This window comes from Phymastichus coffea, unplaced genomic scaffold, assembly GCF_024137745.1.
Source record: "Phymastichus coffea isolate CEN01 unplaced genomic scaffold, Cenicafe_Pcof_1.1 PCOF00143, whole genome shotgun sequence".
NCBI classification, from domain to species: domain Eukaryota; kingdom Metazoa; phylum Arthropoda; class Insecta; order Hymenoptera; family Eulophidae; genus Phymastichus; species Phymastichus coffea.
This window is the reverse complement of record NW_026706954.1, coordinates 143,137-167,004: the sequence shown is the minus strand read 5'-3', so window position 1 is coordinate 167,004 and position 23,868 is coordinate 143,137. Positions and strand designations below refer to the sequence as shown.

Sequence of the window (23,868 nt, the reverse complement as noted above, 5' to 3'; positions counted from 1 at the left end):
TCCGAGATTCAAACTCTACATCAATCGACGCTCAATAATTGCAATAGAGTTACAAAGTTTTCCAAGCTCTGGTGGTGTGAAGCCGAGTTCTTGGAAAGCCAAGCCGTTTAAATGATCGAAAGCGCTTTAATCCGCTTGAACGTGGAGGCATAACGCGTGGAAATTCATCGCAAACACGAGAACTTTCTCCCTTGCGCCTGCTGAATTTTCAAATGTGCTTTTACGCTGATTGCAAAAAAAGCATTCGCGCGCGCATCTCGTCGAGATGAATTTTTAATCTGGCCCATTTGGCCAGCGTGTCACTCGTCGCGTCCGTGATTTAACGCAATATCATTGCGCGCGCGTGTTCCCAAATTGATATACGACGCGCGCGCGCGAGCGCTCTGTTGCACACTTCTCTCTGTCAGCCTGCCAAAGTGGTGCAGTGCGAGCTGTTAGGTATTCGTATTGCAGTGCGTATTCGTCGCGAGACCCGTCAGCGTGCGCATGCTCGTTGGGAAATAATGCGAAAACTGTTGCCACTGGAAGCGCAACGCCGAGTTAAAAAAACAAAAAAACAAAAAAACAAAAAAAAAACAAAAAAAAACAAAAAAAACAAAAAAAAACATGCAGCAGGATAGCCCCGCGTCGTCTTAGCGAATCGTCGCGCCTCGCCTCTCGCGCGTGGACATAAGCCGTAAAAAATGTACGAGGGCGCCTCGCGCGCGAGCGACAAGAAACCGCACAAGCGGCAGCCCATTCTCTATTCTCGACTCTCGTCTGAAACGCGATGACGCAGGCCGCGCCTGCATTGCATTCAACGCACAGCTCGAGCAAGAGCTCGAGTCACCCAGCGTAGTGTCGTCCCGGCACGCGAGACGCCCGCAGGCAGAGGTCAACATTATTTGCCGAAGTTGAAAATTCCCTTGTGTGCGTGTTCTATTATGAGCTTGCAAACGTCTTGTGGCCCTTGGATTTTTATTGGCGTCAAAGAGGCGGCTGCTATGTCTGTAAACGCGGCATTACCGGCGCCCATGCTATGAGAAAGAGAAAGAGAGAGAGAGAGAGAGAGGGAGAGAGAAGGATCCTAGTGAAAAGATGGAATTTTCAATATTGAAGCTAGCAGAGTGCAATATATATGTAGGCTGCAGCTTTCTCGCTTGCATGTACATTTCTTTCTCTTTTTCCCTGCCTCGGCTTGTTTCTCTTTGAGCGCGAAACCGCGCTAGCGTGGCCTCTTCAGACGTTTGCGCTTAAGTATATTCGAGTGAGACTTTCAAGTTATCAGGTGCAGCAAGCTATACATTCGAGTATGACTCTATCGAGCATTGTTGACACTACACCAGAACACGAAGTCAGAGATTTCCTTTATCGTTGTAAATACGTGCCCTCGTTGCCACTTCATCAGAACTTGCTCTCTAACCATTTTAGTTTTCTTTTTTTTCTTTGCTTTTTACAGTTTCTTTGTTTCAACGATTTCTTCGACTTCCGACTTCGTAATCTTGGAATATGCATAGAGCAAGCGCAACATTTCTAAAAGAAGAAAAAAGGGAGGTTTTTTTTCCTTCCTCAACAGAAGGTCTGACATAGATCTTTCGGATGTTTTTCCGAGAAACGAACCCTTTTGATATTTTTTTTTCAGAACTTTGAACTTACTTTTCCTTTTTTCAATCATTAAAAGTTGATAATAAAACGTATGCTGTAGAAGTCCGACAAAAGGGATGTAAGTTTTTTTACTGTCCACCGAGTACAACAATAGACTGCCGTTCGGTTTGTACTTCTGAGCAAGAATTATTGAAAGATATGTAGATAGAAAAACTTAATTTATCGGAAAAAAAGAAAATTTTTGAATAATTTTAAGAGCTTTATAATCGGATGGATTGTAAAAGTTGCTGCAAGCCTCAAGTAGTAATATTCAATTTACGTCAGCCCGGTTAGGTAGCATATAAAGTTTTTACTTACACTTTGCGAAAAATCATACCCTCGCGTCGAATTTTTCAATTTCAATCAAAATTTCCGCACAGTTTACCTTCTTTTCTTCGTTGCTTGGTAATTACGAAACTGTGGCAAGCTTAAATATAGCCGCTAGCACGCTAATTTCCATAACATTAAAGTTCCTTTTTTTAATGTGATTCAAGGAAAAGAGTATCAGAAAGTCAAGTTTTAGTTGTGGGAGTTTCTTTTTTCTCGTTCTTCTTCTCGTTGCCAACTGTCCAACTGTATACGTGATCGAACTGCACAAGCTTATTGGTTATTCGCTCGATTACGCGGGCAGTTATGAACTCTTACCGCTTATTGATTGCAAAGTCGCACGCGTACTTTTATTTATCGACTGGCGGCCGTGGAAATAAGCGAGGAAAAGTCAAAGAGAGTGAACAGCAAGCTCTGGATGCATTCTTCATCATGAGACACAGGCTAAGGCACGGCTATTGCTCGATTGCCGATGATTGCGATGAGCTATCGAATCTCACGCGTTGCGAGCGCGCGAGCTACCTTGACAGTGAACAAGCGTGAAAAATCAGCTCTCGCGTTGATGAGCTGCATTGTCCAGCGACGAGATCAATACAAAAGTGAACGAGAGCATAGCTTGCTTTATTTATTTAACCACCCTCCTCTCGAGTTAGTCGAGGCGGAGTGTCCTCAGCAGCGATGATAATGATAGCGACGCGCTGCGCGCGCCAGATAACAGCTCAGGGCAGTCAAGGAAGTGAGAGAGACTATATCGATTTTTTCGCGCCTGCCTCTCTCTTTCTTTCTTCGTGAAAACACATTCGGCTCTGTTCCTCGTGTGCTTTTATTTCTCTCTTTTCCTTGCTTCCCTTTCCACGATTTACACGGGCAGCCGTATTTTTCGGGATTGCCATGCCGAATAAGTACACATACGCTCGCGCGTGTTGAAATGGCCAAGCTGGTCGGCTTTGGATCGATATTCATTATTTTGAGCCCGCTACTAAATTCAAATGGCCTCGATCATTAAAATGCACCACGTTTCAACTTTACGTTATTCTTCTTACAACGTCGCTGGTTTTTCTTTGTTTTGTCCTTTCGATCTCGTGATTAAGCAACGATATTTTCCTTTCCTCTCTGCATATATCTAAAAAAAGCCAAAGCGTTCGGCAATATTTGACATCAATAATTTTCAATTATGCACGCATCGTCGATACAGCATGTATCCTCGAGATGTTTTTTTTTATTCTGAAAATAACGCGCACAAGCCAATTTCGAAAATGAAAAAAGGGAAAGAAAGGGAATCGCGAAGACTAGTAGCAAATAATGAAGAAGCAGTTATTCGCTACTAGTTCGGACGGAATTTACGAGGACAAGAGAGAGAGAGAGAGCTTTTTCCGCGTTTGACAAATAATCGTACAGTTAGGGGGGGGATGTTTTTCTGACATTCAGGACATAACAAAGGGACATCTGACGGTAAATCTCGAGTGATTTGTTAAAAACAAACACAACAAAACGAAAGGACGGCGTGTATTTACTTGCAATCAGCGAGCTAACGAGAGAAAAAAAAACAATCCGCTTGCGACTGTTCAAAAGCGTGCGAAAATCCGCCGTAAGCTCGATCCGTCGCTAATTCTCGGCTGCCGATAAAACGTCAAGATGGACGCGCCCTTTCTTCGACAGCCCGCGGCAAAGAAGAATATTACGTGCAGCATTGACGTCGTAATGAAGTATTGAAAGGCCACCACGGATCACACTTCCCTATCAGTCCAGGGCCACTTCGGCAAACACGCATACAGTTCGGCTTGTATTTTGCGCGCGGCGCCGATGGCGTTCGCTTCCTGGTTCACTCGCTCAGCTTTAATTTTCATCAGCCCGTGGCTAAATATGAATTCTGCCGGGTCACGACGCCGGCACGTGCCGACTGGCGAGTTAACAAGGATGAGCCGATTAGCCTCTCACAGCACGCGGCGGCTGCGTATAGCAAGCCGACTGGCGAGAGGAGAAGGGAGCTAAAAGCTTTTTCGGGCTAGACAGGTTGTTATCTTTGTCAGATTTCACGACCGACTTGGCATCACTCTTGTTTTTCTCATCTTCTCCCTCTTCTTTCGTCGGAGGAATTGGCGCGAAAGACTCTTTGTACCGGGCGCGCGCCATTATTGACGCTGCGAGCGGGATCTTTGACGGGAGAGGTTGTTGTGCCGGCGCCGCCGCTGCCCTCCACGGGGGGATTACGTATACTTCGCCCGAGCTTTCAAATTAATGCCCGCTGACGAGGCTTTAGGCAGTTCGCGCGCCCGTCAGCTTCGATCCGACTCTCGGTTCGCCGCTCGCGATCGAAAATTTCGTCTCTCTAATTTCGTCGCTACTCGAATTACGTCGCGACGCGCGTCCGCGAGCCCGTCAATTGTTCCGTTCTTCGCCTCTCGATCGTCGCGAGCGGATCAAAGTCGGAGCGCGCGGCTGAAAGCTCGGGGAATTTGTAGCCCGAGAGAACGCGGCACCGGGACAGCGCGTTCGGCCAAGCGACCAGGGAGGCACGCCATTGTCGCGAGGATCGGAGTCCCCGCGGAGACGACAGTGGCACCGAGCGCGATATCCCTTTGATCCGGCGCCTCTCGCCCGCCAGCCTTTGCGCGTCTCTTTTGCAGAGCGAGTGTCGTTCGAGTTTCCAATCGTCCGGGCCGTTTATCAATGCCAGCAGGAGCAGCGGCACAGCAGTTGCCTTTCACATGCTCGCGCGCGTTTTCATCTTTTAGCCGGTAGCTCTCTGTTTTTCCCCTCCGGCCTCCTCCTCTTTCGGACTCGGGATTAGCGCGAGCTGCGCCAAAATTGCGTTAGCGTGATGTGGGTGTGCGCGTATGCTGCTACAAACCACACAGGCGTCTAATGCTTGATTGCGACGTGAAAATTGCATCGCGCTCTAGCGTCTACGGCTTATTTGCAGCTGGCGGAGCGGCGCTGCCGGCCCGTCGAGTGGCACGTTATTCTCGCCTACATTGCGAACGCCAAGGAATACGAGCTTGCCGAGAGGCAGCTCAGCTCTTCGATCTCCTTACCGAGCACCGGAACGAGAGACAGGATTCCCTAATGCAATTTCCAAAAGTTTTTCAATTCTCTGACTTTCCGATTAGAGGATAGATGCCGAGGATTTCTTTCTGCGCCCGAGTGTCTTTATGAGACGACCGACTTTCGGCAAAACGGAATTAAAAAGTTCGCCTGCCACTCGTTAGCCGGCGAGATGAACATTGCGCATTGTGCGCTCATGGTTGCGCGAGCGGCTGCGAGTTCGGATCGAAAGCAAGGGCAACCGCATCCCTGTTACGAATAACAGGCAATCCCGTTGATAATTGGGACGGCGGCTCTTCTTTGCCTGGCTGTCCGCGGCGCAAAGGCAATTAGCGAAAACGAATTAGCGAAGCGTTCTCGACGCCCGGGCTACGCGCGCGTCCGTGTGTCGAGGAGTTCGGTTTCGCCTCGCGGCTTCTTCCACGGGGAGCTTCGATCGCAACCGAGACCGCGCAGCAGTCTCCGCATCCTTGATTAGGAAACCTTTTGAAAGGCCGCGCGCACTAGGCCGAAAGCTTCACTGTCCGTGATTCCACTGAATCCACTGATTCCACTGATTCCACTGATTCCACTGATTCCACTGATTCCACTGATTCCACTGATTCCACGAATGCGCGCCCTGCCCAACGACATTTCAACTTATTTCGCGCTGCTTTTAGACGAATAATGTCATACCGAGCGTGAAATTCTGAGTAAATTTCGTCGGACCGATTAACGAAAACCTTTCGACCATTGCCTGCGTAAATTTACACCCGTTACGACCTCGATGCGTTGGAAATCTTAATATTTTGCTAACACAACGTTGTAATCCGAATAAATTTGATGACGGGCACGCCTTATGGAAAACGAACACCCATCCCCCATTGCCATGAAAGTAATATGCATAAAGAGCGAAAGAACAACAAGATGAAACGCGCATGTAATTTCCCATTTTCATCCTTCTTTCTTCCATTAAGGGCAAAAAGGCTGGCTATTTGAAATACCCCCTCCTTCCCCCGGACTTTTCTTCATGGAGATCTTAATACATAGTTGTAACGCGCGAACGATAAAGTTGCTTCGCACAGCACGAGTCCTTCCCGATATAGAGCTCAACCGCCGCAGTCGATCTCTCAGCGAAGCTCAAGCCTCTGTGCAAAGTTCGCAAACTTGCCCGAGCTAACGTCATAAAAAAGAAATAACGAAATAGCCGTGTTCGCAGTCGGTAGTGCGCGCCTGTTATGCAGCTGATTTACAGTCCTAAACGCGTCGAGCAGCAGAGACGCCTTATATTAGAAGCCACCGCTTACGGCCCATAAAGGGCGTTAATTAAAAGTAACGACTGGCGGCCAGTCTCTGCGCGCCTTTCTTTCTCGCTTTCTTTCTCGCCCACCACTTCGCGTAAAGCTGCTCTGCGCGAAGCACCTTTGTAAGTCGGCGCGCGGAGCATTTCTGGGCAATGTCTGTGAGACGCATCGATTACCGGCTGCGCTACGTTCGAAAGCCGCGCGCCGTTACGATAAAACGCGAAGATGCGCCAAGGAACACTCGGGCGACTCGGCCAGGCGAAATAGCGCGTTGTATCCGAATCGCACTCGGGCGAGTCGTGTAACGAGAGCCACGCGGGAGTGACGACGGCAATTATTTATCGGGCCCAATTACCGAACGGCGAAACGCGCGCACGGGTAAACGTCGTCGAGATTTTCATTTTATTTTTGTCTTCCTCGGTTAGTGGCCTGCGGGGAGGAGGCGTCCTCGTCGTAGTTGCTTCTTTATACGTACGCTTATGCGAGCGCGCGAATTTCTACGTACAACGCGGAAGCTTGCGTGGCGTGCCGACTCGTCAACGTGCTTACTGGCCGGAAATGGAACGGCGCCGATTCGCTCGATACGAGGAGAGCTTTATCTCTAAACTATACGAATCATTGAAACGCCTCGAATGACGCTTTCGACTCTCTAGCTAGCTTTTGTACTCACGCACGCTTGCTTGCGCTCGCTCGCTCCATTGTGTTGCTCCGAGAGGAATCGCGCTTCCTCGCTCCACCTCGCCCTGCTGCCTACTCGTTCTCGTCTTCTTTTCCCATCTTTATTATCAAAATGAACTGCTTTTTGCCGCTCGAATCGACAATCGCGCGTTTCTTTCTCGTCGACCGCTTTGCCTATTCCAGCGAACGTTATCGGCGTCCCATCTTCGTACTCGCAACGCGAGCGCGCGTTACATTGTCGATTCGCAACACGCAACGTTGCACAAATTATCCTTGTACTCGAGGTTTAAGCCTCATCGATGCTTCAACTGACTTGTATTGCTAGACTCGATTTAGTAACTTGCCGCTAAACAAAAATAATGCCACATTTCGCGTGCAATCATGGCGCATTTTCATCTCACATTCTCTACTGTGCGACGGAAATTTTCTCGTCCGCTGAATATCCGGTTAGGATGGAAAAAAGCGGCGCGACTCTGCATCACGGCAGAGAGCTCATTTAATATGAAGCGCCACAAAAGAGTAGTTCTCGGGAGTTTGTCCGCTGACACGGTGACCAAAAAGTTTGCCAAACATAGGTTTAATAAAGCAGAGCTCGACGCGTGGACGGAATTTCATCATCGCCGTAAAAAGTATAACGCAAATGCGAGGACCAGTCGTACGAGTGGGATTAAAAATAGCTTTGTACATGTACGCACATCTATAGTGATGTCGCGTTCTTGGTGCGAGATTATGTTCTTGGCGTCGGAAGGAGAAATGATTGGATTCAGGGTCGCGTTATGGACAGCGCGAGACGTTTGAACAGGCACGAGAGGGACTACGTACACGGATACACATCGCCACCGCGACATTTCCACGGCGTATGCTTTTCGGCCTCACTTTTCAAACTCCAATTTTACGCAATTCTTTTCCCGGCTGTTCCGCGCACCTGCACGTTCATCCGAGTGTGCGGCTAAAGACTGCTCAAGGCTGTTTGCCCGCTCGTGAAAGCATCAAAACCAGCGAATAATGTTTTGCGATTTATAGTGATATGTAACACAGATTCCACAGAACGATGACGAATTGCATGATTTTACCGTATGGTTTTCAATGGAAGAAAATTGGGTCGACAAATGTTTTCCGCGGTAGAGCATTGAGTAGAAAAGACGCTTCCGTCGAAATGGATCAACAGGCTTCAACAGCAATTTATAATGACTTTCATGAACAATCAATATTGAGATTTTTTCGAATTGGATTTAGTAATACCAAGTAGCGTGTAATGAGATTGCGAGGTCGATTTAGCAAAGCTACAAATCCAATGTAACTCAACGCGCGTTCGAGTCCTCCAAATGGCGGTTCCGGTTAATTAGCAATAAAGGATTGAAAAAGAAGAGAAATAAAGGGACGAACTCTATCGCATTACCGGCGTTTACGTTGGAAAGCTTAATTTGCTGATTCGCGTAAATTAGGTTAACGTTGCGTGTCCAGCAGAACACACAGCCCGCGGAAAATTCGTTTAGCCCATCCCGCGAACAAGCCAATAAGCCGATCCACGGGCAGCTAGTCGAATCATTTCGTCCGGCTTTCATTTTTCTTGATCGCTCTCGCCGCAGTATGCCATTTAATATTCACTTTTCTCACCTTCGACGCACTGCCAAGTTTTAAGCTTATTTGAATTGGCTATCGAAGTTGGACTTGGTTCAAGAGCGTATATGAATATCGAGCGAAACATATCGCCCATTGTATTCTTTTTACTTGTTATCTTTAAACAGATAATTCATTTATTCATTTATTCAGAAGATATCGAGCCGATTTATTACAAAGTGCCCCGAAACTTCAGGAGCACAACGGATCTATATGATAATTGAACGCATTGCACGGCGCTCAACATTTTACTCGAAATATTTTTCTACTCGTTTCAGTATAATACGCTCGTAAAAAAACTAAGCAACATGTCGGATTTCACTTCGGACTAACGCCACCGGCTACGAGCATCGCGACTTATCACACTTAAATATAGCATATCTGCGCTATATACTGAAACGTTTTTCTTTTACAGGCAATAGCAGCGCGATAACGTATACAGAGTGCTAACCTACACGCCATTACAGCAAAAACAGTAGCGTTGCATTAACATGGAGAAGCACAAGTCTGCGCGCGTTATGCCGAAATTCCCGAAATCAATAGAGATTCATAACGAAGTCTCAATCGTACCAACGACCGAGATAACGAAGAGTCATTAATTTACATAGAAGCCTGTCGCGACTCGGATAGTTTTGCGCGGAGGCTTAATTCAATCAGCTGTCGAAAACAGCAGCCGCACGGCGACATTTATCATTTAGCATTCCAATTGGAAAATGCAGAGAGTCGCTTGCGTAACGACAGTGACTAAGCTACGCTGTTTTCCTTGGGCGATAGCAGTTCTTGTTTTTCGCAGCTTCTCGCGACGAAACAAAAACAAAACTAAAACTAAAAAATAAAACGTTTGACTTTTCATCGCGTCTCACTGGAAAAAATGCGCGTATTCACTGCAAATTCCAATACGGACGTCTGCTGCTGCTGGTGACCGACTACTTTTTCAAAGTGCCACTCGCCATCTATATAAAAGCTTACTCTTGTTTAATAGAGTCCGCGTTGTGAAATAAAGCCTGCACGTCGATGCCTTCGTTTGTAAAAAATATTACGATATGTCGGCTGGTCAGTCGAGCGACGTGCTCGCGCCGTCGCGTTGCCGAGCGCGAACGACGCGTAACGAGGAGCAAGCCTAAGCAGAATTTCAAGCGAATTTCGCAGCGGGAATCGGGCCGAATGAAAAGTCGACGGAAGAAGGAGCGGCGACGCTTGGCCGAATACGTAGCCGAAGCGCGCGCTGAGCTTCGCGATCGGCTCGCAACCAGACGAGTTACGAGAGATCCGGCCGGGCGGCGATCGCCACAAACATAGCAATTTCTTCCGCGTTTTCGGTTATCGAGGGAACGTGCCGTCCGCGGTGCGCCGCGCGACTCCCGCTACTCTCGCATTGCCCGTTAATTTGCTTCTCGCGCTCGTGGCACTCCCGTAGCGTGTGTCGCTGTGAACCTAACGGCGCAAACTTGCCGGGCGCTCGCTTCTCATCTTTCGAACGCAAAATAAACACGATAAAATGTTGATCGCCGTTGCGCGCCAAGACCGCTCGTCTCGCGCCCTTGCTGCCGTTATTGCCGGTAGTTTGCGCAGACGAGCTCGCCCGCGCTTTCTCTTCCCTCTCTAGCTCTCTCGTGTCACCTCTTCTAATTTCAATGGAACGCACTGTGAGAGACACTTGAAATTTCTTATCTGCACGATGACACTAAATAATTTGTCGTATGTCCACGTGCACAGCTGAAGAAGAGGGGGAACGTGCTATTGCTCGACTCTAACTAACGTTCATGCACGTTGAAGTAAATGGATTGACTCGGACCAAACGCGATAGACCATAAATATTAGCAGGTGTAAAAGTGCAATTAATCTCAGAACAATTTACGCCGTGTGAAACATCTTGCACGTGGCTACTTAAGAAATTACGTCGCTAATTTCATTTTAGTTTTACGTCGCGAGAGAAGGAAGAATGATTAATTAATGTTGTAAGTGTCTGTTGCGAGTCTTGATTAAATTGCATTGAAAAGGTGCCTTATCCCTCGGAAGAAAACGATACAAAACGTAGTACCAATTGTTATTTGGAATATGGATGTTCGCGCGATGACGAGAGAAATGCTTTATATTCTTGGTGCTTTTCGAATGGGAAAAAAAGCTAAGAGCGTGTTTCAATACACGACGGCAGACGGCGGTTTTCTAAGAGTAATTGTTTGCTCTAACGAGGTTGGCTTTTTTTCCTCAAGCTTTTTCTCTCGAAATGGAATGAAAAAAAAAGCGTTCTCGTGAAATTGTTCTCTCGCACCCGGGATCTCGATAAAAAAAATAATAAAAAACTTTACATTACACACAATCAGAGTTTTGCGATTTAATGGGATTACGTGCTTTACGTGTGTTTGTCTTTTATTGAAAAGTCAGATAAAAACAAAAACAATAAGCAGCTTTGAATATTAATGATTATTTTTATCTACGGATAGAAAAGGCACACGGAAAAATATTAAAAATGAGCCTTATGCGGGGAATCTAGATATATAAGCATTTAGCTACCTTCCCGAATAAGTAAGTAGCGCAGAGTTAAGTAGTTAAACCGCACGGACAAATGTGAAGGTAATATCCGGCTTAAAAATACTCTTCATCTGAGAGAGAGAGGGAGAGAGAGAGGAAGAGAGAGAGGAAGAGAGAGAGAGAGAGAGAGAGAGAGAGAGAGAACTGTTATTAAGAGCTTTTAAGCTTCTTCATATACTGAATCGGATCTACGCGCGAGATTATAGCTAAACGAAATGTTTGTCGAAAAAAAAAGACAAACATAGCAAAAAAAAGCAAAACAGTTTTTCAACTGCGTAGAAATGAAAATCAACGCTAATCCATTTCATCTACATTTTTTTTCTCTTTTTCGGCACAAATTCAAAAAAACATTCTTTTCCATACTTTGAAATCGTCCGGCTAAATGTGAATTAACGATGTTCGATTGCCTTAATCCGTGCGTTGCATGGATGCTTCCCGCTCGATAGCATTGCCTGCGTATACGGCACGCGCTCACACTATCGATTGCTTCTTTATATAATTAATGGCTTCATCATTTATCAGTTTAATTCTGAAATGAACCAATGTAACACTTTTTGCGCGTCGAATCAACGAATATTGAACATTCCCTATTTCGTTCTAATTTATCAAGCTACCAATTCACTAACGAAAGCAATGTTATTCTATTTAAAATTCATAACTTCAACCTTTACCAATGCGTCTGAAATTAATAATACTTCTGCAATTGATGCACAGTTCTTTGCAAAACTTTTGTCAAAGTTTACTACTCGTATATATAAAACACTTACTTAAATTCGAATTGACATCTACATCCGGATGAAATTCATGCTACATCAGAACGGCCTTTTACATATCTAATTACTATGTTGGAGTGCTCAACTTGATGTTACACGTGCGCATAAAGTTTTGTCACATTTGCAATTCCTCTGCACAACCATTTTATTATATTCAAGTTCCTGATATTCACGCTCATGAATTTCGAGTACCGACCACTCGAAAGTTTAAATTCGAACCGAAGTGGAAATAAACTCGTAACTAATGGAAAACAAAAAAGAAAAAGGAGAGTAGAAGATTAAAGTCAATCCGCGCTCAATTTTTGTGCAATTACCAACTCGTTCGGAATTCAAAAGCAAAAGTTGAAAGTAGCTGCGAGAAGTCCGTCCACGAGAGAGAAAAAAGAAAACACGAAAGTCGCGCGTCGGGCAGCGGCTTTGAGGTATTAAACAGTTAGAGAGTAAGAAAAAAACACCAGCCGAGCTCTTTTATTTTTCAGCCGTTTATAGGCTCGAGAAGATACGAGAAAAAAAGAGAAGAAGCGGGCTTTGCGCGCCTACGCTGATTCGTCTCGTTAATTAATTAGCTGGATAAGAGCTTTATCGATTTTGCCCTTCGCCCCTTCCAGGAACAAAGTAGATATTCGGATTTGGCCGTTTAGCTGCTTAATTAATTAATTAGTTTAGCTGGTAGGCGCGCGAGGGGAAAAGAAAGAGAGTGAGAGAGAGAGAGAGAAAGAGCTTTCACTCCAAGGAGATGGTAAGACGCTTTATAACGCCTTTGCCTCGCTCAGTGCTGGCGGCGGCGACTTGTACTTAATCCGTGGCAGCCGCCAGATGCGTCTCATCCTCCTTCTCCTCCTCGGCTGCGACTTTTTGCTCGCACCACGGATTTATGCAGGAAAGCTTATTTATTATACGCCATTTATTTGCTACCGAGCTTATCTATCATCTCTGCAAAGTTAACTGTTCAAGATTGATACACTTGCACTACTTACTTCTAATACTGTTATTCAGCCTGACACATATATATATTTATATTCGATATCTCACCTATTATAATGTCCTCGTTTAGTCATTCTATTTTATCCGAGTTTTCTCCAACTACGCTATTACGATCAAAGCAAACGAAGATTACGCGAGCTTTGTCATTAGCAGTCTACGCGAGAGTAGAATGCACAAGCGCGCAGCAGCATAGTTCCGTCATATCCCGAAGTAATATAGTTTCCGTGATTACCTTGTTGAAGAATAATCAGCGACGAGAGCGAAACCAACGCGCTGCACCTGGTAGAGCAAGGGCAGAGAGGAAGAGAGAGAGAGAGAGAGAGAGAGAGAGAGAGAGAGAGAGAGAGAGAGAGAGAGAGAGTGAGAGAGTGAGAGAGAACAAACACACGACCAATCATTTATTCACGCCGCCAGATTGGCTGTGACGCTTGCGCGAAAACGGAAAGACGGCGGCAACCACGAGCGCGGGACCGCCAAGACGACCTGTTTTTCTTAATCGCTCGTGTGTTCGCGCGAACTTTTTTCCTTTTTTCTTTTCCATTTCTTTTTTGCAAAACGACGACGCGCCGAAAGAATTTCGCAATATGCGCGCGACTAATGGCGTTCAAATTAGATCTCGCGCCACGACTGCGACAGACGCGTCGAGGCATCGTACCATCGGACATTGCGACAAGGCCTGAGCATGGAACGCGTCGACTGCGGCATGGGCCCAGAATCTCGAGAGAGCGCGGCGAAGTCAAGGACGTTTTTAGGGCGCTCGCCAAGAGTCTAAACATATTGGAAGTTCGATTTCCAGCTCCCGTCGGCTATCCAGCATTTCTCGTATTCTCGGGTAGCAGGGACGAGACTGCCCGTGTAAGAAAGTCAAAACGGCCCAACATTGGCACAGCAACGTTAACCAAGACTGCCGGTACAGGCCGCCAGTGCTGGTCCAACGTCATCCGGGTAACGAAATGATAAGAATAGGCCAAGGTTATATTTTCAGTAGTGAGCCGTTGCCGACGCATTGACCATGGCTCAGTACTGGTAACGCAATATTTGTTGTCATTGTCGGACAAGCACACTATCAAACTAATAAATAAGAACGCATTTTTTAGCGTCAACGTTTTCTTTATTTATTATTGAATTATTTTACATACTACGATAAGTAGTACTACGGGATAAGTCAAGCGCATCAAGTTTTTTTATAAAAATATTGCCATTGTCGCTACAGCTGGTGCTCGACGATGAACAGAGAATTTTCCTTTTCAAGGATCTTGATTTTTTGAGATGTGAATAACTGTTCAGCATTGCGTGGTATAATGAAAACTACTCGGAAAACACGATACTTATCATATATTTTAGGTTAAAATGTTATTATTAATATTCTTTATAAACATGCGCATCATGATTAACGATTAGTATTGGGCCAGGGCCGGAAAACAAAATATATTAAAATCGCTCAAAAATAGATTATTGGTACGGTATTGGCTGCCGGTGCTCGGACCATTCTTATCAATTCAATGTAGGCTCAAAGCCGGTCCAGTGCTTGACAAAACTAGGTTCGGTTGCCAGTGCTCCAACAGTATTGGGCCGTTTTTGCAGTCATGGCAATTCTTACACGGGTGGCTTTGGCGCATGTAAATGACGGCCCCTGCTATATCTCTCGCGCACTGCGCCCGCGCGGCTGCCAAATATTTACAGAGGTTCCCTTCTCGAACGTTATTCCGCAGCGTCGTCGCGCTCTTCTGTGCACGTGGATAGCGTTAATTATCGACTGCAACGGAAGCGTCAGACTTTTCGCCGCGAGAGCTTTTTATAACGAGTCTACGTCGTACGTACTAAATGCATGATATCGTATTATTCGCGCCAATCAAGAATAAAAAAGAAAACTCAAAGCCTTCGTGACTGTCGCAAGCTCTCAGATTTAATTTTCATACACTAGCGTATGCCCTTACCTACGTACGACAAGTGTATGTTAATCAGAAGAGCAACCCTCGAGTAACAACTTGGAATCGCCGTTATAATCCACACGAGTGTACGTTTCACTGGCGCACAATCGCGGATAGTTTGCAAGTATAACTAGAAGAAATCGAGTGCAAAAGTTACCTATACTCTCTTCGTCCTCTGCGACTCTCTTTAAACAAAAGGCTTCTATATGGGTATCTTTCATTTTCCGCAGTAATACAATGGTATTTCTTATTTCACGTGTACTTATTTATTTTTATTTGAGAAACTGCATTACACGGAAGAGTTACCGACGGTTTTATGTATTTTTTTCATGCGACAACAAAGTAGAGGAAGAAGCTTCGCTGGAAACTAACGCTACGGTTCAATTAATTTTTATTTATTAATAAAGCATCGCTCTCGCACGCGTCTCCGTTAAAGACGTTGTTTATTATCCTCCAACGCGTTTTCCCACTTTCGAGACAATCTACGGTCGCACTCAAAAGTGTAATATTCGCGTTGCCTGTGTTAGCGAGCCAGATGTTTAATTGGCTTTTCGGCCATTCAAACGCGGCGAGGCAGAAAAATTTCATAAAGGTGTGTGACGAAATCGGCGGTCTGCCTCGTTATCCGACCGGGGGATACAAGGGATGCCGTCTCTAGGCTCATTTTTCATCAAGCCAGCAAATGAAGCCTCGCCGAGTAGTGCGGCGTCGTTGTCGTCGGTGCAACGTGAGCGAGAGAAGAAACGCGTCCTGCTCGCGTCCTCCCCACTTCTGCGTAAGAGATCCTGCTCGTGTCGCTGGGATACACGCGCGCGCAGGTATGCAAGAACGTATAAAGCGAGCAAAGTTGCTCAGAGTTACAAGCTCACAAGATCACTCGTAAATCGCTACGTGCATCGCTCTCCGCTATTTTTATCGTTGCTCCTTTTTGCATCGCTTGCCGTTTTTCTTTGCCGTAGTAGCCCCGGACGCAAAACTTTGAGAACGCTCCGTTGTCCCCGATTATCATCACTGCGCACGACGCACAAAGTATTTGTTCCGTTTGGCTCGAATCTCCTAATTGTTAAAAGTTCTGTTAATTAAAACGGCTATCCGAGTTTCCGAGATATAACTTTTGTTCAACTCGATACTCCCGTCGTAATTTCACGTTATTTTTTATTTACTTATTTTATTTATTTATTTATTATTATATGTATAAGAGGTAACATCGACGTCCGATATTTCAGTTATTAAATGGAATTGAATTGTCAGTCAAATAAAGTCAAGATAAGAAGTCAATGCCAAAATCCGATTATTATGTTAAGATAAAAAATAAGTGGAAGTCACTTTCGCTCCAAGTTCGCATTTGTCGCCAATGAAATACAACAATACGCGCGTGCGTGCGTGTGCTGTAAATTTTCGTACAAGCCTCTAATTATTCGAATATAACGACGTACTTCAATCATGACGTAATAAACCAAAAATGGAAATAGCTAGTGTTTCGTTTGAAGGAAAATTTGATAGATTTTCAATTTGTTTCGAAAGAGAACATTGCGGAACGAGTCGAGTTTGAAATTCGAAAGGAAACTTTGTATACGCGTATGTCGATAATAAGTTGCACGCGCACTGGAAACCGCAGTAATGTTGTTAAATGTCGATTGGCCTTTACATCATAAATGTTAACAATCTAAACTTACGTAGAATGGCTCCGCGTAGCGCATTGAAAAGGAAATGGAGGAATTCACACAAAGGTTCGAATGCCTCATTTTTTCATTTTTTTTAATCAACCAGTTTGCAGTGCTAACGAGACTACATGCAATTTCCACGTCAAAGAACACGCTGCTGCCGTTAAATTTTGTGTTGACCCAAAGTTCTATCCGTCCTGATAGACTGACTCTGACGGCTGTTTCAGTTGTGCAAAATGTATTCTTACACGAATTTTGATGAGCGAAACAAGAGACAAATTTTAAGGAATATAGAGCAATGCGAAGGGTAAATTCCATTGGATTTTCGCAAGGTTGTAACGTAATTTAAGGGGAAGTCTGCACAGAGGTAAATTAATTTTCGACAGAGTAAATATGCCCCGCGATAAATCGAGTTATATACAGCAACTGATATCAAACAGTAAATTGTTTCGATTCACGAAAGGATTTAATAAAATGAGATCATTACCGCGAAGGTAAGCGAGCAAGCGATTTGCATGTCGAGCCTTCAAGTCTTTTTTAGAAATCGCATTTCCCAGGCCACCGAGGGTTTCGTTTGAAACTGCAGATTAACCGGGATTCGCATCGCGCGCATGAAAAATGCAATGGTGCGCAATGGGACAAAGGGCTTCTTTTTTCTCGCGCAAGATGCATTTGAGAAGCGGAGAATCCCCGGTTGACCGGGTTAATGCTTGGTTAAAAATTGATGAAAACGGCGGAACGCTGCGTTTTGCCGGGCTTTAAAATTCTATAAATGTATAAAAGATTTCGATGGATCGATTGAAGCGCGCTCGCACGCCGGAGATGAAGCTCTCAAAATGTCGATACGAGGCTCGCGGGGGTGGAGGGGTTGGGGTTGGAGGTTGGGGGTTGGGGGGGGGGGGGGGGTCGCCCGGACAACCTGGGCGTAATCGTGCGGTCGCTGTCGATCGGTCGCGACGCGGTCCTCGATAAAGCCAATAAGAATCTGAAGTAGTGAATGAGCAGTGCGGTCCTCGAAGAAACAAGGTCAGCGACGAGCAGCCAGCCCGACGAAAAGAAGAAAGAAAGCGTACCAAAGCAAAATCTACGCGCCGGACGCAGGCGGAAGCGTTGATTAACGTGCGTGCGCAGATTTTCACGCGCCGCAATAACAACAAAGAGGAGTGGTATAAGTGTACGGTAGAGTCGGTGTATAGGTCGGCGGTGCTTTGTCGATTCCTCGAAGGAGAGGATGTGCTCGCGTGCCGAAGGTCGCCGAGGGTCGGCAGTGGGTATCAAGTGTTGGTTATATTCGTGGCCGCTTGCAACACACGACGAGGAAGTAAGGTGGGTAGGTAGGGGAGGTGGGCGGCTAATGTAAAAATCGTTAGCTCGCGTGAGCTGACTGGAGGGGGCAGGTTCGAATTAGCTTCCACTGATCGCTGAATGGAGCGCGAAAGACTAGGCCTACGAGAGACCGCGCTGGCAATCGCGCCCGGACACAGATCGTCCGATGCTGATACTACGACGGCGATGACGACGAGTGTAAACGATGCACGCTAGCACGATTTCGACGCTCGCGTACGAGTCGGCTTATTGTTGTTTTTTGGCATGCGGACTGACCTTCTTCACGTGAAAGTGATCGGAGCGCAGAGTTTCGACGATCTCCTGCTCGGGCCTGTTAACCTGTTGAGGCGAGGCCGACGAGCGGAAACCGTCGAGCACCCCCTTGAACGTGAACTTCTTCATGGTGCTGGCTCCTGGCGATACTGCTGACACTCACCGCCGCAAGTTCGTTTTCTTTCTCTCTCTCTTTCTCTCTCTCGGTTCGTGTCTCTGTTCGCTAGCGTACGCACTCACAACTCACATGTGTGTGTGGGTGTGTGCGTGTCTAACCGTCTGTCAACAGCGGGCAGCGAATATGGGCCAACAGCGGCAACAGCAGCTTTGGCGATGGCTCGCGGTTTCGTGCGAGGACGAGTTCAACTTTATTTCTTCGGCATGTTTGGCCGCACTATCGCGCGCCTGCGTGTCTGACCTTCCCGACGCTGCTGGCTGCTCGTCGCAGCGGCAGCGGCAGCCCGTGTGTAGTTGGACCCGAGCCGAGCCGAGCCGAGCGAGACGGAGCAGTGTCCCCGCCGCGGCCGCCGTCGGTGCGCGCCAGCGGCAGTAGCAGCAGCCTCCGCACAGCTACACCACTACCAGCAGCCAGCAGCCACCACCACCACCTCGAACACACACGTGGCACGATAAGCGACCGAGAGAGCTGCGAGAGACAAAGCTAGTCCAGCGCGACGACGTGGTCGACTACCGCCAGCCAGGAGCAGCAGACACTGCCGAGCGGCGTGCGCGCCACACCGACTCTCCGCGGAGGAGGAGGAGGAGGAGGTACTCGCGCTCGCGCATAACGCGCCGCCAGCGATTCCGAGCCAGCCGTGTTTGCTCGCAGCAGCGGCACGGCAATGCAGTGTTGTTTAATCGTGCCGGATCAATAACTGGCAACAGGCTCGTCTGCCCACTGGACAGTCCGCATGCCGGACTCCGCCGCCGAGTACGCGCGACGTTATTTGTGTGCCAGCGAAGGCCTCTCGCGCACCTCTATATTACGTCGTGTGCTTTATATCGCTTTCTGCGCTGCTGTCTTTCGCGAGAGCTCGTGCCAGGCTGACGTCACCCCCCCCCCCCCTCTCCTTTTCTCACAATGCTTCGCGGACGAAACCCTGACCGTCGCCACCTCGGTCACGGCTGTCGTCAACGTCGCTTGCCAAACTCTTCGCTCGGTTCGCCCTCGCGCTCCTATTCGCAGTTTTTCAGCGAACCGCGGCTCAATACACATTTGGATAATGAAGCCTCCTGCTGTGCCGCGCTGGCTGTCTGCCTTCTGCAACGTTCGCTTGCTTCGACTGACGTCGCGGTCAACTTTTGGCTTGTCGCGCTTCGTCGCTGACTATAGCATTTACGCTTGTTAGATCGTATACCTTGCGTATACGCTCGAAATCTGACGATGACGATGCACTTCGTATCCTTCTTCCTTTACCACAGCTAACACATTAAATTATTAATGATCCGGAGCTTCTCTGCGCCGTAATGCAATAATCATCGCGGACGAATCTCATTTGGCTTTATAATTAATCCAATACTACAAATGCGTATTTAACGAAATTGGTTTTGATGATTTTAATTAACGGAGCTAATTAACAACTTTTCAAGCGCATCTTTTGTTGTGATGGATGTGTTTCAGCAAAGAAAGCTGTTTGCTATTTACTATTCGTTATAAATAGATAGAATCACGTATGACTAGATATTTACATAAGAAAACATTGCAGAGCATTAGATATCAACCATCAAAAGGGTACTATGGTGAAAAATGATATTGCTAAATATTATATATTACTAATAACGTTAATATAGTAAATCTACATTTTTATTATAGCTTGTATCCTGAGCAATTGCTGACACATCCAAATGTTAAACAAACAATTAGTTTTTTACCTTGATAATCCTGACACACGACCGATGTCGGTTGTCCGACGTTCGATGTCTCCTTATGTAGTAAGCCTCAAAGGCAGTTGTTCGTGGTACTAAATTTCTTGCAAAACAATCAACTGCTTATAGTGCATACGTACTCTAGAATTTCAAGTACTTTACGAATACTTACCATATATTATAAACAACATTAATCGCCGTGTATTTATGAAAACCGTTTACTTAAAAATCATAAAATAAAAATGTTTCATCACTACAGATTATATAAATATATTTCTGAAAACAATCTAGAATTATTGCTAGAATATCTATAAAAGATTTATTATCTGAAGAATTTGTACATTTTTGCATTATCCGAATATTTTTTTCGACCAATTTCAATTATACAAGCTTTAAAAATTGACGTGACTGTTTTTATTCAAATAATTTGTGAATGATCATCTTATGATTTATGACAACAGACGCGCACTGTTATCAATAAAGTATTTACTATATACGTCTAATCTATTTAAAAAGTATTTAAACACGCATTAAATTCTACAGGAATATATAATAATAAATTATTAAATGAATGACATTGCTTGGAACGCTTCAGCATTTCACTTATTTCTCATCAATTCTCAATTACATTATTTCATATGCGTATCAAAATACTATAAAATTGAAAATAAAGCGTTTAGTCTAATTAACATCTACAAATAAAAACGTAAAATATAATTTTTTGAAATTCCGTCTCCTGCTTCACAATGAGTATACACAGTAAAGAATGAAGTATAACTTGATTGCCATTTCAGGATAAATAAGCCCCTTTAATGACTATGTGGAAACACGTCTTACCATATTCAGAAGTATATATATTTAAACAAGAAACGTGCTCACACAAAAATTTCACTTTTCGTGCACATAATGTAACAACTGCAAGTCTTAATTTAAAATTTTATTTTCGGTATTTTATTTTCTTTGCATATATACGCGCATTGATTTTATACCAATTCATATATTTTATAACGTGATATTTATCCAGCTAACGCCAACATATTTTTAGAAACTGTTTAAATAAACTGTATTGACACAAAAAAAGTTGGTTCATAATATCAAGGAAGCTAATTGTTGCATTATTGCGAAATTTACATTTTTTTATAGGAAATTATATTCACGTTCAAATTTTATCGCGCGCTAAAGATGAACAATTAGCTTTCAAACATAACCTTTAAAAAATACTTTGATCTCGTTGCAATTATCATTGCGGCAGCAAATAGTGCTAATGATATTTACATGATTTGGATAAGATTTTTAATTATTTACATGATTACGTTTTAAATAATTCATTTTTTGACGCTAGTTAAGCTAAAATAATTTATGTTTCCAAAAGTTTGAAGTCCTCTTACATGCGCTTTTTTTGAAGAAATCACGTTTTAAACTCTTATCTAGCATTGTTATAATTATTCAGATACATTACGTACAGATTACAAATTCATTCGTTTATGCATATTTTAGTATGGACTTCATGGTAAGAAGATTGATTAGAATGTCGATGACATTCAGAAATTTAGCTTTTGCACAAGTTCAACGAGTTATATTACCAAGATTGTTTAATACATCAGGATTTCATAAAGGTAATAAATTTACTAATCAAAATATTGAAATTATTCTAATATTTTTTTATGCAGATAGAGTAAGTGGGTACTATGATTTAAAAAGTCCAAAAGAAGATTTATTGCTCAAGACCTTGCAGCAAGGTCTATGTCCATCCAAACTTTTAAACTATATTGATTCTAATAAACATCATATCAAACAAGAACATGTCATTGCTGCCTTATCTTCATTGCACAATTTTTATGAAAACAAGTGCCGATCACCAGAAAAAGTTCATGAACAGATAGATTTTACAAAACTATACATGTGTTTCAAGCCACAAATAAGACAATTAACCTCATCTGATGTTATTGAAGCATTGAAAATACTTCAGTTTTTAAATGTGCCAAGTTCAAATATATTTTTTGTAACACTTCTTCAGCAAATACAAGAATCCATAAGAGAGTTATCCTTTCAAGAAATTTGTACATTATCAGATTTGCTTACGAAATGTACAGTAACAGATTTAAGCCAATCAATAATGAGAGAAATGACAGATTATTTTTTAACAAAAATATCTCAATTAGACAAAAGTGATATTAGTAATTTAATTTATGCATTAAGTTTTGCATCTAAAAATATTCAAGATACAGTAATGCTCAATTTTTTATTAGACAGTATTACTCACTGCAAAAGAAGATTGGAATGCAAAGAAGCTTACAATACCTTATGCTCTTTGTGTGATGTCCAAGAACTTCCATATAGCTTTACAAATTTAATACAACGACTGCAGGAAGATCTCATTGACAATATAGACAAGCTTCAGCCTGACCAGATCTTGTATATGGTCAAAGTAGTCTCAATAAAAATTAACACTGGGTAAGTGAATAAAATCATTTTGAATTTCAAACTACAATTCTATTATATATTACTTTTTATTGTTTTAGCTGTGAAGAATTTTATAATGAAATATTTATTGATGAACTTATTGATAAAATTATTTATGAAAACTGCAATTTTTATCAAGTTATTGATGTACTCTCCCATTTGAATTCTATTCAACATGCACAAATGGATTTATTAGATTATATATCTGCTCTATGTTATGAAGATCCTAATATTCTGAATTTAGATTTAAATTCATTGCAGCCTATAGTTACAGGATTAGCATTGGCTGACTACAAACCTGTTTTTTGGGACATTATGAAAGAAAATATTTTGAACAACGTTATTTCTAAAGCAGAAAATTTACAAATGTGTTATTTTGCATTGCATTTAGCTTGTTTGGAGTGTTTTAATAATACTCTTTTACAAGAAGTATTTTCTATGAATAATCTTTATTCCAAAGACCATACAAAAATACTCTTGCAGTTATATCAAATGGTAAAAGTTTTGTATCCTTCTTACAAAGGACCATGGCCATCCAAAGATGTACTTGTAGCTTTTAAAACTGTACAACACAACGACAATAAAGATTATCCACTTTTATCTGCCTTAGAACAAGCCGTTGGAGGGAATGCTTATATCAAAACTAATGTTCGGACAACTTTAGAACACTGTATTGGTCAGTTGATAATTTTCATAAAATTTCTAAGCTTGTCATTAATTTTAAACCAAATGCTTATTGCGCTTTTATGTTTTAGACCATATGGTTATTATGAATAAGAGTGGCTGTCCAATTGCAATAAATTCTTATGAAACTATTACAAATAAAATATCTGATAATGATATTATTTATTTAGAAGATTTAACTATTCCTCCGGGTAGCCAAATGTATGGTGGTTTTATTCAATTTTTTATGTCTTCAATCATTTTCAAGGCAAATTCATATATCAATGTTTTATTTTAGATTTCTAATTCTCAATGCACGACCTGAATGGTATACTAGAAATACACAGCGAATACTAGGCCCTTACTCACTATTTATCAAAACCTTGGAATCTATGTCATATAGAGTAATACCTGTAGATTGTAAAATGTGGAATAAACTACCAGAAAATGAAAAGACTTCCTACTTAGTACAGGCTATCAAACTTAAATTTAAAGATGATTGATTGTGAAATACCTAATAAGACTATAAAGTAGACTACAAATTGAAACTTGTATCAGAATGAAAGTTACTGTAAATACTATTTTTAAGATAGTTGTATATAACTAAAAAAATTGAAAACTACTGTTAATTTTTTTGTATAAAATTATTACAAAGTTTTTAAGATATTTTATAAAAATGAAATGAAACTCATTTAGAAACTTATTCTATAAGTCTATATGAGAATTTTTAATAAAAAATATATTTTATAATAACAGTGGGCTGTTTTTAATACCATGTAACTTATATTTTTCCATTCAACTCAACAACATCATTTCT

At 43.3% G+C, this 23,868-nt stretch overlaps 2 protein-coding genes across 13 annotated transcripts in view; one reads left to right on the top strand and one right to left on the bottom strand.

Moving 5' to 3' along the window:
• Positions 1-19,874, bottom strand: part of LOC131672129 (syntaxin-binding protein 5) — a 70,642-nt gene extending 50,768 nt beyond the window's left edge. For 6 of the 7 annotated variants that reach the window (XM_058949133.1, XM_058949136.1, XM_058949134.1 and 3 more), the window contains exon 1: positions 18,063-19,874. In XM_058949133.1, the coding sequence (XP_058805116.1) occupies positions 18,063-18,188 (126 nt within the window). In that variant the 5' untranslated portion in view covers positions 18,189-19,874. The remainder of the gene's footprint in view (positions 1-18,062) is intronic. The other variant, XM_058949139.1, reaches the window with a different exon arrangement.
• LOC131672131 (uncharacterized) lies at positions 17,389-23,732 on the top strand. Of its 6 annotated transcripts, none has more exons than XM_058949142.1 (6): positions 17,389-17,786; positions 21,423-21,541; positions 21,596-22,379; positions 22,448-23,064; positions 23,144-23,273; positions 23,350-23,732. In XM_058949142.1, exons 1-6 carry the CDS (start codon positions 17,692-17,694, stop codon positions 23,552-23,554), a joined length of 1,950 nt encoding a protein of 649 aa, XP_058805125.1. In that variant the 5' UTR covers positions 17,389-17,691; the 3' UTR covers positions 23,555-23,732. The 6 variants fall into 6 exon arrangements, with proteins under 6 accessions (XP_058805125.1, XP_058805123.1, XP_058805129.1 ...); XM_058949146.1 differs by lacking the exon at positions 17,389-17,786 and adding an exon at positions 18,693-18,827; XM_058949140.1 differs by having other exon boundaries at positions 21,423-22,379.
• Positions 23,733-23,868: the final 136 nt, after the last annotated feature.